At 38.4% G+C, this 17,138-nt stretch overlaps 1 protein-coding gene across 9 annotated transcripts in view; it reads right to left on the reverse strand.

The window, feature by feature from the left end:
* Nucleotides 1–17,138, reverse strand: part of RAPGEF5 (Rap guanine nucleotide exchange factor 5) — a 348,364-nt gene that overhangs the window by 166,201 nt on the left and 165,025 nt on the right. For all 9 annotated transcript variants that reach the window (XM_070615912.1, XM_070615909.1, XM_070615908.1 and 6 more), the window contains 4 exons: nucleotides 16,769–16,819; nucleotides 14,952–15,058; nucleotides 10,237–10,358; nucleotides 8,588–8,756 (listed from right to left, as the gene is read on the reverse strand). In XM_070615912.1, the coding sequence (XP_070472013.1) occupies nucleotides 8,588–8,756; nucleotides 10,237–10,288 (221 nt within the window). In that variant the 5' untranslated portion in view covers nucleotides 10,289–10,358; nucleotides 14,952–15,058; nucleotides 16,769–16,819. The remainder of the gene's footprint in view (nucleotides 1–8,587; nucleotides 8,757–10,236; nucleotides 10,359–14,951; nucleotides 15,059–16,768; nucleotides 16,820–17,138) is intronic.

A 17,138-nucleotide genomic window follows, 5' to 3' on the forward strand; every position in this document is an offset into this window, starting at 1 on the left:
TATCCAAGGTGAGGGTCTGATGGATAAGGAGTGGCCCTGGAACTGCAGGAGGAATACCCAGACAAGGAAGTGAAAAATGGCAAGAGACAAAGCTAGAGAAAAAGATAAAGTCAGGGCCCTGTCTGCGACTGCTAAAGAGTTTTGGTTTTATGCTAAGGGCCATGAACTTTGGCTGTAAAGCAAACCAGATGGATGGAGAAGTAACTAGAAGAATTAAAGGTAGGTTTGGTTTCTTGTTATTATGATTGAGAGAACCATTTGTTTCCTGAAGGAGAACAGCCAACAGAGAGTACAAGATTGAGAAGGCAGAAACAGGAAGTCTCTAAAGAGGGGAAGACCCACAGCCCAGATAGAAGAATGAGTCTTGAGCAGAAGGCGGGGTTCTTCCTCCACCAGGCTGAGAAGGAATGACAGTAAGTTAGCTGATGATGCCACGATTTTACATCTTCCTTGGACAATCCAGACTCCATTCCCTACCTGCCGATTGTTAGATAAGGAAAAGTATTCAGGGACTTCCTAAGAAATCATGGCCAGCAAGTCCTAGATACCACAAAAAAAGAATGCTCCTCAAGGAGCACAGACTCAATCGCTACTACGTCCAGTACCTACTGACCCCAAGAGGGTAAAAACGGTGTCAGATCTAACACTCAAGCACTGTCCCATATATACCTTCCCATAACATCTATATTTCACTCAGGTCTATTTTGCTTAACACAGCAAATTCCTATGACAAAAGAAAACGCAGGATGGTAGAAGAATGAGAATTGGGTTTTCTTGAAATCTTTGACATCATGAATATAAACAGCTGTTCAACCTTCTCAAGAGAAGATAATTTTTCATAGCATCAGGCTACTAGTCATGCTTATAGAGAAAATTTACCAAACCGTAGTAAATTGCTAATGTGACAGGTTTCATTAAAGATCTGGGGTATACAGTTACACATTCATGTAAAATTGAATAAAATTGGTTATTACTGAAACCTCTTTTGCACATTTTGTATTGAGGATTTGGGGATTAAGGCTTAATGTTTAATTAAATAGGTACATTTCAAATGCTAGCATGACCAGGCCTAAAAGTTCGATTTTTGTTAAAATTCTTGTATTACTCTTAAATATTGATGCACTCTGATAAAGATAAGCAATCTGTTCCCACACCTGGAACAAAGCCTTGTCTGTAAACAATGGAAATACTGGAGGACTCTGTTTCCTTGGGAGAGGGAGTGATGAGTAATAACGAAGACTAAGACCAGCTGACTTCATAGCATTTTTATACAAACAATTTAAAGTGATAAAGGGAAATTTTCTTCACCTATGATCCTAAAACAAAACTTACTCCAAGTTCCATCATGAGAAAATTTTCTGAGAAATACTCAAAAAATGTTTACTCATACAGTATTTCCTCCTCTCCAAAGATCATAACATGAAAATCTAGTTAGGAAAAGTCAGGAATACAAAGGGTAGGTTTGGGACAGAGGAATGGCACACTTGAAGTTGATCTCCCCAGTGAGAAGGTGTTAATTCAGCACCATTTGAGAAATTAAGGCTGCCAATAGGTTTCTCACCTTGCTTATACATGTCCGGTAGAAAAGAAAAAGGTAGATAGGATAAGGAGAATAAAGGGAGCAGAGGTGCCAGGGCAGTGGTGGTGCTATTGTACAAAGGGTGCTGAGAGGAAACAGGGATCTGAATTTTGAGAGTCATCACTGTGTAGCTGATCATAAATACATGACTCAGTGAGGGCACATCCAGAGCGAGAGTAGAAAAAGAAGAAAAGATTGCAGACTGAGCTCTAGGACACTCCCTGTTTAGAGGTCAATGTTTCCAAATGTAGGTTTTATTATTACGCAGATATGGTGAGGCCAACAGATCAGGAGACAAATGCCATTGAAAAAATAGGTCAGTTTGGGGAGAATATCTTAATATTGAGTCTTCCAATCCATGAACATGGTTAGATCCTCCACTTATTTAAGTCTTGTTTGATTTTTTTCATTAGAATTTTGAAGTGTTTGGCACACAGTTTTTGCATACATTTTCTTAGATTTATACCTAAGTATTACATAGTGGGTTTTTGTCCCAGTACACAGAAATACAGTTAAATTTTGTATATTGACCTTCTATCTGATGACCTTGCTAAATCCACTTATTAGTTCTAGTAAGATTTTTTTGTGGATTCCTTGGGATTTTCTTCGCATGTAATTATGTCATCTGCAAAGAGAGATGGCTTTATTTTTTCCTTCTCACCTGTATATCTTTTATTTCTTTTTCTTGCCTTATTGTACCAGCTAGTGTTGAAAAGAAGTGATAAGAGATGTACTAGTCTTGTTTCCAATCTTAGTGGGAAAGCAGTCAGTCTTTCACTATTAAGAATGATGTAAGCTATCAGTTTTATCAGATTAAAGAAGTCCCCTTATAGTCCTAGTTCTCTGAGAATTTTAATCATAAATGGATACTGAATCTTCTCAAAAGCCTTTTCTGTATTTATGGAGTTTATCATATAGTTTCTTTTTTAGACTGTGAATATGGTGAAGTACATTGACTGATTTTTGAACGTTGAACCAGCCTTGTATTCTGGGATAAACTCCCCTTTTTCATGATGCATCGTTTTTATATACTGCTGGATCCCATGTACTAGTATTTGTTGAGAAAGATTTTTGTGTTTACATTCATGAGTTATATTGGTCTGTTTTCGTTTTCTGAACTTTGTCCTAATAATGCTGGCCTCACAAAAGGCCTTACATTATTTACATATTGCCATATTCCTCACAGAGCCCAGTGAAGTACTTTACACAAACCTGATGATCAGTGAATGCCTGTTGAGTAAGTCACTCAGATAAGTGTTGGTGACAAGTGGTTGCCTTTTCCCGAACCCTCTGCTCTCTGCCCCTTTTCCTCAGCTAAGAATTAAGAGGAGCAAATTCAATTATCTAGGAAATCCCTTCCAGATATAAATGCTTATGAAGCTACATTTATAGAATTTTCAGAAGTGCCAGCCAAGTGGCAAAAAGCACCTTGCTTGATAAAATATTCCTTGTGTCATGCTAAGATTTATCTGGATTCTTTACATAGCATTTTGAGACTTTGATTTAATTAACTTTCCCCTTTCCTATAACTTAGAGTTCTTTCTGTAAGGGTAACTTTATAGAACAGTAGATTTCAACTTTGGTGTGTATTAGCCTCACCTTTAGAACTTTATTAAAAAATACTGAATCTACATCTCATTCTCCTTCCTAATCCTGATTCAGTAGCTCTCAGGTTACACCTCTTTATTTCTTAAAAGCACCATGGTTGAGAACCACTGACAGGTTGTTTCCAACTTCACCTTCTGCCTTCAATTCTCATTGCTGTCACTAAGAATAGAAGCCTGTCTCTCTGGCAAGTTAGGTAACCTGTCTTGCCTCAGTTCCCTCATGTGAAAAATCAGAACAACAGTACCTTCAAACTGTTGCATTAAATGAGTCATTATATGTAAAATGCTCAGAACAGTGCCTTGCACATGACAAGTGCTATGTTAGTGTTGACTATGATTGTTGTTATTGTTTTTATTGTTGCCACCACCAGGGCAGCTTAGGCCAAGTGACTAAGCCAGTTGTTCTCCATTTTCTTAAGCAGGGGAACCCCTTTAACACAGAGATAGATCACACACCCATTAACTCTGTACATGTTGATCGAGCAAATACAAATGTTACTGTGAATTCCAGTAACAAACTATTTAATTTATTTCAGAAGCATCTATACACAGTTAAGTCATTCTCTTTATTCAATGTAGAGATAATGCTTGGCTTCCTGATAGATTTGCAGGCTCTTGCAATCAGGCTGAGCCTTGTTCTCCAGCCGTCCCAAAGTCTGAGTTCTTCTGGCTGTGGCCCACTGCTCCTGCCGCATCAAGCTGCCGTGTACTGCCTCAACACGCAGCCAGTCGTCCTAACTTCACAATCCTGTGCCATCTATCACAAGGGCCCTTCTGCTTCTCTCTCTAGCAGATGGAATCATGAATGCTAAGAAATTCATCTTAACTCACTGGACCAAGGTTTCTCTAGAGTTGATCAGTAAGGAATCTGAACATTGGCACACTACCCAATTAAGTATACTGCCCAGTAACAGTAATGAGTAGGTATAATGTTTAAGAAAACAAACAAACAAAACGTTAGAATCAAGAAAAGTCAGGTTGGGATGCAATGAGAGAGAGCTATTTCAGCAGAGGTCAAGTGGCTGAATGGGACGTCTGTGGAAGCCACAGCCAGACCTCAGGAGCATCAGCAATGGCAGCAGGCATCCAGGAGGGCACATCCACCAGGCAGGACCAAAGGCACTGATCAAGACGAGAGAGACAGACCCAACTTACACCAGCCCCAGGCTCCACAGCAGATACAACAGAACACCCCAGTTTCATTGCAGAGGTTACTAGGGAATTGGCTGCCCATCCACTAGGCAAGATCAGTGAGGACAGGAAAGAGTCCACCCCGACAGGAGGGCCTCCTCTGCAAGGATCAAGGGGCCCACACTGCTCACCATATACCCAATGCCATCCTGCTGAGGAGAAGGGAGATGGCACAGAGAGACGGCACAGAGAGACGAAGTATTTTTATCAAAATAAACTAAACATAGTTTTATTTTAGCTAACTAAAGGGACTTGTAAAGTTACTTCATTAGAATAATTTTACTGGATTAGACTAAAATTAACAGGCTTCTTTTCCTTCTTTCTGGCTATCTAGCAGGATGGAGGCTTATGTGGACCACAAACAATAGATGACTGAGAGAAAAACAAAGAAGCTACACATTCTTTTACATGTCTGAGTGTAGCGTGAGCTAAATTTTAGCAATCGTCTACAACTCTTCTAATAACAGCATAAATGTTAACTGCCATGTAATTGGTAGAATATAGTTTTATGTATTCAAAGTTCATAGACTCAGTCTATTCAGAGCACTACCACTCCCACCCCTGGCAAGCTGGGAGCTGCTGTAACGGCAGTTGAATGAAATAGTCAAGCTCCTCACAGCCTGAATTCTCGAACCAGTCAGTGTCAGAGAGAAACTTCTTACTAGTCCTCAAGGAATTATTAAGCTACTTTTCCCTCCACTGTTACTTCAGCATTCCTAACGCTTCCCAACCCACAAAAAAAGAATTAGTAAACAGTACATTCTGGACAACCTGATTTGGCTTTCAGTTTGAATGAGATATCATGACTTATTTTTTTCCCCTAGAGATAGTACCCTTGACAACCGATTCCCTCACTTCTGTCAAATTACCTACTCAGTTTGAATATAAAAGTTATTTTGTACAGAATAGGAATTTTGTTTCCTCAAATTAGCCTAGAAAGCTGCAACAGCTCCATTTTCCTTCCTGCTTTAAACATTCTTTCTTAAATGAAAAAAATTCCCCACTTTTCTTTTTAAAAATGCATTTGTACAGAACAGAACTTCATTTATATAGAGGCAGTAAGTGGTTTCCTCATAATTTTAAAGAGATTTAGAGAGAAGACAGCAAATTAGAGGGGCCTAATGGAGAACCACAAAGGCAGACCTTCACGGCCCTCAAATACCAAAAAGGTTATTAAAAAGACCACAGGACTGGGGCTGGCCCCGTGGCCGAGTGGTTGGGTTCGCGCGCTCCGCTACAGGTGGCCCAGTGTTTCGTTGGTTCGAATCCTGGGCGCGGACACGGCACTGCTCATCGGACCACGCTGAGGCAGCGTCTCGCATGCCACAACCAGAAGGACCCACAACGAAGAATATACAACTATGTACCGGGGGGCTTTGGGGAGAAAAAGTAAAAAATAAAATCTTTAAAAAAAAAAAGACCACAGGGGGGCTGGCCCCGTGGCCGAGTGGTTAAGTTCGCGCGCTCCGCTGCAGGCGGCCCAGTGTTTCGTTAGTTCGAATCCTGGGCGCGGACATGGCACTGCTCATCAGATCACGCTGAGGCAGCGTCCCACATGCCACAACTAGAAGAACCCACAACGAAGAATACACAACTATGTACCGGGGGGCTTTGGGGAGAAAAAGGAAAAAATAAAATCTTTAAAAAAAAAAAAGACCACAGGACTGGGTTTTCAGCTCATGAGTGGACAACCTAAGTTAATGAATCAAGAGGACTTTAGAGGGCATTTCAGTAGAAGGGATAAAAATTAATGAATAATATAGTATAAAGGATAACATAGGACTAAGAATGACAGAAGAATGGAAAAAAATTTGATGCAAACAGCAAGAGTAGTAAGTTACTAAAAGTAAGACTGACACGGACTGGAGACACCATTGAAGTTTTGTGGCCAACGTAGGGCTTGGGCTCCCCCTTGAGGGGTGGGTAGAATTGTACTAGACAAGGAAAGAAGCAGTGGAAAGAGCAGAGCATCACAGGGGGCACGATGGAATAAATGGGTGTGGGATGAGGCTAGAATGACCGGTGAGCCCCGCGTAGAGCAGAAACTATGATAGGATCATATGTATCGACCATAAGAAGGGCCATGACAACAATGAAAAGAGGACAATGTCCCTGGGCAATATTTCTCTAACCATAGTTTATTCCAAGTTGTATAACTTAAACCTTGGCTTTCCAAAATTTGGCCAAAAACATTCTACCACAGCTTAGAAGTTTGTTTATAACTCTAGTAGAGAAAAAACATATATATTTTCTCTCCAGAAAAACCTTGCAGTGGTTCCGTAATTTTATCTTTTTATATTTAGCACTTATAATATGGGATAGATCAACAGCTCCCCAATGACAATTTTTCCAGAAGAATTATCACTCCCAAATGCATGTGTTCACAACAACACAAAAAACTTATTGATAAACGAGGCATGCTACAGTGATTCTCACCTCCAGAGGCATGACATTTGTGTTCACTGATCAGTGTGACAGAAGATGACAAGTAATCTGGAATCAATATTAAGACCCAAATTTTTTAAATATTTTCATTTTTAGAACTTGTCGGGAAACCCAGACCTACTCTAACAAGGTCATCTCACTCACTGGCATTCCAGTTTGCTTTCTAAGTCGGGGAGAAAGAAGTGGAGCTAAATCATGAAGACTGCTTGCAAGTTCTTTTCAGTTGCCCTCATGCCCCCATCAATCTGGAGATGCCCATGGGATTGCACATGCTTCCATCTTGCATTCAGGACAGGAAATGGTTAAGAGCTGCTGGAGAATGCCAGTTCCACAGAGCCAAAGCCAAGTTACAGCCACCTCCAGTTCAAAAAGCAAACCACTCCTTCTTAGAAAGCTTGTTAAAGTTTATTAAAATGCTCCTTGACTTTTCTCAGGAAACTTCTGACCTATATTAAAAGCATATTACGCTAAAGAACATTTTCCATACTTAGACTAATTGAGTGATGAGTTATACTTGAATTTCACTTTGCCATTGCAAAGGCCTCTATAATCAGTGGTGGTGAATTCATAACCATTCAAGAGTCAGACTGACATTTTTATTGCTTCTGTTTATAATGTCTCAGAAGGGGAAGCTAGAATGACTCCCATAACTCCTGGGAACACATCTAGCAGGTGTTAAAACCATGGGCATTAGAGCCATACAGACATGCATTCAAACCCTAACACTCCACTCACCACTTCTGTGACCTTGGACAGGTTATCTGACCTCTGTGCCTCTGTTTCCTCACTTATAAAATAGAGAATAGTTGTAACTGTCTTATAGAACTCATCTGAATATGAAATAATGAATATAAAGAATTTAGCATAGTTCCTGACATAAAATATGTTCTCTACAATCAATCTTTCTATTACTGTAGTGTCTCATCAATATTCTGACAAATTTCTTCTCTAAAAGCCTATATTAACTGTTCAGTATTAACTGTCTTTTTTTTAAACAAGAGTAACTTATCTTAGTTATGGTTGTAGGTGTTTCTCCCTGATTCTACTTTCTTACCCATGAGATGGGGCTAAGACCACTTGCCCTGCTAACTTCACAGAACTGAAAGAGTCAACAGTATGGGAACGTATTCTGAAAACTGAATACGTAAAACTTATTAACTGAAATTTTTAATCTGCAATTTATTATACTGAAATAAGCTTGTCATTAATGCTGGATAAACAAAGGTGCGTCAGAATCACGTCACGACTCAAGTCCTGTTCCTGAACCTTCTCTAATGAATTAATTTTAATTCGTTTTAATCATATAGTGATTCAGTACCTTCATGTGATAATGACTCACGTGTTTAAATTTGCCAAATGTTGCCTCTAGATTATTTTCAGAAATGTCTGTTGAGCTGTTTCTTAGGAAAGTCACGACTTGGATAGTGGATAAGATATGTTATTATTTTATTCCAAATTAAGCTAAACCATGTTTATTCCTAATTTAGATCATCTCCTCATAGCAATGATTAAATTAGAAGCAGAATGGTGCAGCTGGTGGGACATGGATGTCTGGGATTTGAATACCAGCTCAGTTATTTATTAGCTGGATTTAATTCTCAGCAATTTATTTTACCTTTCTAAACTCACATCTGAGAAATGGGAATATAACAACTACCTCTTAACAGAGATAGTGATCTTAAAGAGCAGAGCACAGTCCCTAGACACAGGAAACGTTCTCTAAGTGAGAACAATTTTACAATGAAACAAAATAGCATCTACTTACAGTTCACAGATGCCAGCTCTAGCGGGTATGAGAGGCACAAGTTGCAGTAGGAGTTTGACACCGTTTTGCCATTCTTCTTCTCTTTCAAATTCACAGTACAAGTAGCTACATTCATCAGACGAAAACTGGTAGAAAACATAGGTATCTTGAAAGTATAAATGCTGGTCCACTGTTGAAAATGGAAAAGGTGTGGATCAGTTTTTTTGAGTATATTATTTAGAGTCATAAACCAAAGAATAAATTGAAAGCCCTACTACTTACCAGGGAGAAGACAGGGGTAGGACTATAATTATATATTCTAAGTCCATTCATGTTCACAATCCCATTAAAATGGACTTATTGACCAACGTATTTTTATTATTTGAAGCTTTGGCCAGTATATTCACATTTTATAATTTTTCTGCTTCAGGGACAGGTGAAATCTATAACAATTCAAAGGGAGTGGGGAGCAATTTTTTTAGCATCTCAAAGCAAACTAATACATTTAATTACTTTAGTGATACACAGATATAACACTATGACAAGTTTTAGACCAGTGGTTCTCAACTGGGGGTAACTGTGCCCGCCAGGGAACACTGGCAATGTGTGGAGACATTTCTAGTTGCCGTAACTAGGGGGTACTACTGGAAGAAAGGGCTGCTGCTAAACATCCTATAATGTACAAGAGAGCCCCACACAACTAAGACTATCTAATACAAAATGTCAACACTACCAAGGCTGGGAAACCCTGTTTTAAAAGGAATCGAGAACTGGAGACTTTTCAAAAAAACATTAATACAAAATGTTTTGCTAAGCAGAAACCTGAACCTCACAAGCAAGCTGATAATAACATTCCTCAAAAGTAGGTAACTGATTTTCTAAATAAGAGTATCAGGTGCTAGGTGTTATTAACTCACTAAGATTACACCCCCATCCCCATCTGTACCACTCTTTCACAATGGGACTTGGGGTATGCTTTCTGAACCTTGCTGTGTTCTCTGAGCCTCAGTATTTCCTACCTATAGAAAAAAGAGGGCTTCCCAGCGACCAACCAGCAGCTGCATGATAGAGCTAAATAAAGAACCTAGATTCCTTGACTTCTAATTCTTCAATTCCCTGGGCTCAACTAAGAAAAGAGATATCTGCCATCTATTTTAGTTTCTAGTTAACATCAATTTTCGGTTCTGTTTAAACAGCTAATTTTCATAGGACTTCTCTCTAACTGTTCACGATTACTTAGTCAATTAAAATGGCATACACATTCCACTCATAAAATCAGTTTCTGATGACGATTCTAAGTACAGCAAGATAAATCACACATTTAGAGCAACCAAAGATGTCAACAATTAAAAAAAAAAAAATGTGAGCTGCATTTTCAGTAGAGAAGGTAGAGAATAAGGAAAAGACTCTTAGAGGTAGTAGTCTATGAATCAGCAAGAACCTAATTATTTTTACAAAAGGTGTGAAACAATCAAAAGATGACCTATCAAAAGAAAAAGAAAAAAAGATAACCTGTCACTTTTATTTATATAATAAGAGAGAATACAAATATTTACCTGCAAAAACAATTTCAACCCAGATTGTAAAATCCTCTAGGAAAATCAAGTACATTTTGGCCTGGTAGCTTAATAAAATAATGATTTTGTGCCTTTCAAACATGTAATACTAACCTGATGACATAATTCCCATATCCAGCAGGAGCTGCCAGACCCCTATGGCCATGGATCTGCACTGGACAAAAGGACAGTGTTCCAGAAGCCAGTCCACCAGTTCTGACCCAACGCAGCTTCTCCTGGACAAAAACAAAGCCATTCACAATCAAAGACATTGTTGCCACTCATCTGCCAAAAAGGTGATACTTAATAGCATCCCTCTCATGTGCTTGCTTCCTTAAACAGGCAACTCAAGAATAAATGATATGTACCTCATTCATCTTCCAGATTTCAGCTCAAATATCACTTCCTTCGAGAAACTCAGAATCATATTCTCTCACACTTTTTCTTCAAATCACCTAATATTTAGTAACTGTGCATCTCTCCAAATGAATAATATCTGCTTTCCTCACTTAACAATAATTTTCACGAGAAAAGGGACTATACATAATTATTAATCCCCAACAATTAGAACAGTCCAGATATATAGAGAGTTCTCAAAATATATGTATTTGAATAAATGAAGGAATAAATTTAGCAGTCCTTTATATGAAGATAATACTTTATATCTTGCCTTGGTAAGATAAGTACCTCAAGTGGGTGATGATAAACCTCAGTTCAACCATTTATAGATTTTTATCTAGTCTCTTTGACAATAAAATAATTCCGAGAAGGTTAGAGGAAGTTGGGACCACAGTGAGTGGTGCTGAGTTTTGGTTGCCATGCTTCAGAGATAAAACCCTAAAATTTCTCTCAGAGAATAAATTTGACTGTTAATCTTTTTAACATAGTCTAAGCAATCTAGCTAAGCAGCCTAGATCATAAACCCACAAACCCAGATGTGTGTGATGGATTCCATTAACCACACACACAAAAATATTCTCTGTAATTGTCTTAAAATACACAACTTTATTTGAAGACTACCCCAATCTGGGCACTACAAGTAGTATCTTCATGCCTACTTCTCCTTCTTTATCAGCCTCTGATGAAAAACCAAAGGAAGAAAACTCTGAAATATGGTTTTTCATTTGCAGAAATTTCATTGAATCCCTCTCTCCCTTATGAGAACATGTCACCACAATGTTTTTTTTAAAAAAGATGTATCATATAAATGGCTATCTGTAGTACATTTAAGGACCAAAAGATGTCAACTTTTGTATTCCTAAGACAGAAAAATATTGCCTCTCTCTTGTGATTGGCATAGTCACAAATACCTCGAAATCACACTGTAACCAACAATACAAAGAAATGCCATGAGGTACTATATTTTCTACAGTGAAGGAAAAATAAGGTAGTACACTTGCCCACTGAGATATTTGATCAAATATTCTAGCTTTGGATAAAGCATCACTCTTTTTGGTAAAGTGTCACTATTTGAAAGATACTCGAAGGCAATTAAGGGAGTATCAGACATGTTCAGTTGCAGGTTAGGATTAACATATTAGAAAGATTAATAGCCAAACAAATGGATGTTTTTTTGAAACAAAATGAGAAAACAGATCGCAACAAAACAGGCAATTAGACCAGTCAATATTAACTTCTAATTCTATAGGACACCTTTCATGTTAAAGGCTCGAAGTTAATTAATTAACGTTAATTCCTCAACACTTCTGTCAATTAGCCGGCATCTTTGGGCTTGTAAGCAATTTTATCCCATGGATTAAATACTGTATCATCTTAACTCTGATTCTGGGAACAATACAGCTCTTCAGCCTGCTGGTGTGTGTCTGACATCACCCAGAATATGGAAGGATACAACAAAACATTTACTAAAGAAACTAAACTGCCAAAGTGCAAAAGGTGGCTAGATGGATGTATATGCTTGTTTGTTCACAGGTGATGAAGAAGTTTCTTAGACTGGGGCCCAGGTCATGTTGGTGACCATAAAGCCCCCAAACCCCGAGCTCTACCTTGTCATTGGGAAGGGTGCACTCTGTTTTGGGGGCAGGGCTGAGTCAATTTGCTAAAATGCAGTATCACCATGAAACCATTAATTAGTAATGAGGTGAGATGCCTCTGCATTTAACTCATACTCCCCTGACTTGCTGATCAGGTCTGCAACAATTGGGTTAAAATACCTAAATCTGTAGGATTTAAGGAGAGCAGGGAGGAAGAAAACAGCTAGTTGGAAGGGAGCAATCTGAATACTGAGAGCAGTTCTTTCTCCCAGAATATTTTCTGTCTTGTATGGAATCCAGAAACTGTTCTGAGTACATGTAGATCTAACTACAGTTGCAATACTAGGTAGGAACACTGTGCTATGAAGGTGATTAGTTACAAGGCCAATGTGATTGCTGTAACAAAACACTAATTTGACCAGTCTCTGGAGTTGAAAATTTGATTTATCTTGGTCTCCTTCTGTCTCTGGTTACATTTTTAGCAATTAATTCATGGTAATATAGACAGAACCCTCATCTCAAATATAAATGGGGTGATGGTATTCAGAGACCAGTTTTGAAAGTAATTCTCATGTGGTATATGGGGAACATTTTCCCCCAGTTTACTCCCAGACATATGAAATAACCCACCTGGGCCATCATATTAGCACTTTGTCTTTAAACCCAGAACATTCATCAGTCCTTAGATTATAAAAGAAAGGAGGTTCTGGCCCAACCATTGAGAATATGAAATAGCAAAACACATGCTCTCTCCCCATTCTACTCCCATTAAACCCTAAGTATGTTCTAACTTGGATGGATTGGGTCTTTTCCATTAACCTGATTAATGTGCATCTCCCAATTATTTTTTTCAATCTATATCCATGGAAACCACATGAAGAAATAAAACTGAGAACAATGACAGATATTTCATATACCTTTTGTGGCAGCTAAAGCAAATCCTATGAGCTCGCTCACAACTAGACCCAAAGACTTAAACATACAGTTTTTAGTTTAAAAAAAGGAAAAAAAAAAAAATCAGATGTGTCTAAAGTTAATATTTAAAAAATAAATAAAAATAAATAAGAGGCTCTACGTGAAGTAGTCCCACCATCACCACCGCCCCTCTCCCTGCCTGTCAGATCTACTTGGCCTGAGCTCTAATCTAGCGGTTCTCAGACCTTGGGCTATGAACTCCTTATGAGGAAAGGCGGGTGATCTTCGAGCTTTTTCAAGGGGTTCATAAGTCCATATACACAAAAGCGTTGTTTTTGAACAGATTAGATCATGTCTAATCTATGTCATATTTTTCAATGTGATTAACATGGGATTTTAAAGTCTTCATATTCATTATAGTTCTCCCACCCTTGCTACCTAGTTACTCAACGGGACCTAAAAATACAGATTCTGCCAAGTTTTTGATTAGAAAGGTGGTGGTGGCATGGGATAGTTACTGACTAGGAAGTGGCATGAAGTAATTATCTGGAATGTGAAAATCCTCCATATCTTGATGTGGATAATAGTTACATAAGTGTGTGTAAAAATTAAAAATTTGGGGTTGGCCCCATGGCCAAGTAGTTAAGTTCGTGCACTCTGCTTCGGCAACCCAGGGTTTCGCTGATTCCGATCCTGGGTGCCGACATGGCACCGCTCATCAGGCCAGGCTGAGGCGGTGTCCCACATGCCACAACCAGAAGGACCTACAACTAGAATATACAACTATGTACTTGGGGCCTTTGGGGAGAAGAATCAAAAAAAAAAAAAAAAAAAACCACTTTTTAAAAAGTTCATCAAGCTGTACCCTTAAGATTTGTGCGTTTTACCATAAATCATGTCTCAATAAAAAGGGGGTCTTCTTACTCAAATAGGTTGGGAACCACTATCCCCAAAATCCAGGCCACAATGAAATTTTTCACATCTGTGGTAAATGGAAAAAAACAGGAATATTGTAATGAGTTTGTGATAAAGCTAAATTTAGAGAACCTAAAGAAACGCCCTTTATTCTGAGAATCTTTCTTACTTTTTTGGTGTCTTTTATTTTGTGTACTCTTCCTATTTTTCATGTTATTGTAATCTCATTTCTGTAAGGAAGGATAATGATAATAAATGATAATAGTTCTTTCCCTTTCCATTTTATTTTGGTAGTTTTCTTTTGGTGTTGTTTGGTGTGGTTTAATATCTTTACTTGGCAAAACAAAAAGCTGATAATTCATTGTTGTTTTTTCTTTAAATGGCTCCATGAAATGAAAACATGTTCCAAACTTTCTAAGTGACCATTCTCCTGGTCCAATTGTACTTTCAAACTGACCATTAGCCCACCCATTTAGTCTAATACCTCTGCCCTATTCAGCAGCCAAGGCAGAGAAACGCCATCCCTATGCCAACCTGCCCCTCCCCACTTCGCAGCACCCAAGGAGGTGGCTCACTCTCACCTGGTGAGTTAGAGCAGAAGTCCCCTCTCCCACGGACCCCGCGTCCTCACAGAGCCTTGATAAGGTCCCTGAAGAGGGGACCCATATTATTGAAGTCTCAGTGCAGCACATGCCCAATAAAAATATTATAAAATATCACATCTCAGAGGAAGCAGCACAGAGACTCTGTTAGGAACCCATCCACATCTGTGGATGATGATTTCCCAGCCTAAGTTCAGAACCAGGAGTCCCACTGTCAAACACTCGGCTAAGTTTAACTAAGAGAAAAGTCACCATTAGTATCCCAAATAGACTGTTTCAACAAACAAACCCTCCTTCTACTGGTATAGCCCATCTCTCCTGTGATCAAGGTTACGATTTTAACATGTTTTAAGGTTTTTTTCTCAAGGAGAATTTTTGACAATGTGTTAAGAAACTGTGTTACCTGTAAAATCCCTTGAGGTTCACTCTGTCCTTTATCAGGTCAGCTGCCTGAACGATAATAATATTTCTCAATGCTCTTCCTGCACAAGAAGAATTCTCTCCATAAATCTAAATGGAAAAGACAAACATTCGCTGTAAATTTAGAACAATAATGTGACAGTTTGTGAGCTGCCAAGAGCATACTACATATGAAAAATCATGGCCAAGTCCCTAAGCTTACATTTTAGCCTACGTAGCTACAGACCTAGAACTACCTATTTTATTTTTGCTATTGGTCTACTTATGTTTTTAAGGTATAGTAACTATTTTCCAAATGCTAAATTGCTTTCACTATAAATAATCTCCTTTTACACAAAGTTTTCAGGGTAAAATATCTGTTTTTTTAAAATACAGTGTTTCTATCAACACAGCAAATTGAAGAATATTTATATGACTATATGTTAACTCTGCCATATTGATAACACATTCATGTAAAGGTCTTGGAAGATGGGAAAATAATTTTTTCTTGTCTAGTGAACATCTCACATCATGACACAATTTGATAGCAGGCTGCTATCTGCTTTGCTTTTAAGCTTCACTCAACTGCAGAGGTCAGTTAATCCCAAGCATCCCGGTTTCATGTACTTCATGATTCCATCTAGCAGACAAAATTTTCATTTAACTTTTTTTAATCTTCTAATTCGCCCATATGCATCTCTGATTCTTGGAGGATGAAGGAGGGTACTCCTTGAATCTAGAGAGGCCTATGTCCTACTTTACATATTACCTCCTTTTTCTATAATTGGCACCTCCCTCCACAGCACAGTGCTGTTCCACAAAGGAAGCTAAATGAAAAGGACAGTCTTCGTAAGAAAAGGCTCATAAAAATCAACATATATTAGGGGTATGTGCTTACATCTGGCTGTCTTGTTTCTTAGTGAACTCTTTTTGCACCTATGAAATACTTTATATCTTGTCTCAAAGCAAACAAATTGATAATATATTGACTAGGACGAGAGGGAACACTTCAACCCCACCCTTATGCTTGTTTAATTTTCCTATTATCACCTCCTAAACACAACCTGACGAGAAAGTGAGAAGCGCAGGACATGATTTATTTTTAACATGTTAAAATTAGGAGGAAAAAAAAAAAAACTTGAACAAGACAGATAACAGAAAGTAGTACCATAAGAGAGGTACGAGTCAGCTGACCCTTAACCATTCCTGACATGGTACCAACGTTCATTCACTCAGTTATTCAAAAAACATTTAATGCGCAGCTCTCAGGCCCCATTCTAGATGCTGGGGATGCAGCAGTGAACAAGGCAAAAAGGTCCTTGCCCTCACAAAGCTCATCGCCTTGTTATTCTAAAAAGGGCAACTCTTTGTCGATTGATTCTTTAACATAACACAATGAAGGCATCCCCATCTTTTTTCCAACGAGCATATGGAGATCTTCTACTATTAGGTAACTATAAATATGAATAACCCCTTTTTGTACAAAGTTTTCAGTGTAAAATATCCACTATTTTTAAAATACACTGTTTCTACCAATACAGCAAATTGAAAATATTTATATTATATATCAAGTCTGCTGTACTGATAATGCATTCATGTAAAGGACTTGGAAGATGGGGAAATAATTTTTTTTCCTATCTAGTGAATATCTTGCACCATGATACAATGATTAGAGCATTTTAAACACCTTTTGTGTTGTCATCCCGAGGTGAAGGAGATGGCATCATCAGGAGCAAAGGGAATAGCTGTAACTAGAGAATTCAACGGCACGATTTGTGAAGCATTGTTCAGAAAACACAGTAACAGAGAAAAAAATCATACCTGGGAAGGAGTATGCTCAAGGTATGGATTGGAAATTCTTCTTGACAGAGTCTATTTTGAAAGAAAGAAAAAGGGAAAAATTAGAACCAAACAGAAATCTTTGTACCATAAGGACACAATAGATGCAACACTGGCAGGCCCAGCAGTTGTCCAAGCCAAAAAAACATGCTGAAATCTCAAGTCATGGGCCACGGCGGATTAATGCCCTTATTCTCATTCAATCTAAGTATCTGGTCAACATTCATTCCAATGGGACAGGATATTCCATTTGAACAGCTCCCAATCTTGAGAGTTCAACTTAAAAACTGCAATAGAAAGACTGGGATGTTTTTGTAGTTGTCACTTTATCCTCCGTGTGATTTGCTTCCAT

This window comes from Equus przewalskii, chromosome 4 (genome assembly GCF_037783145.1).
Source record: "Equus przewalskii isolate Varuska chromosome 4, EquPr2, whole genome shotgun sequence".
In the NCBI taxonomy this organism is placed as follows: domain Eukaryota; kingdom Metazoa; phylum Chordata; class Mammalia; order Perissodactyla; family Equidae; genus Equus; species Equus przewalskii.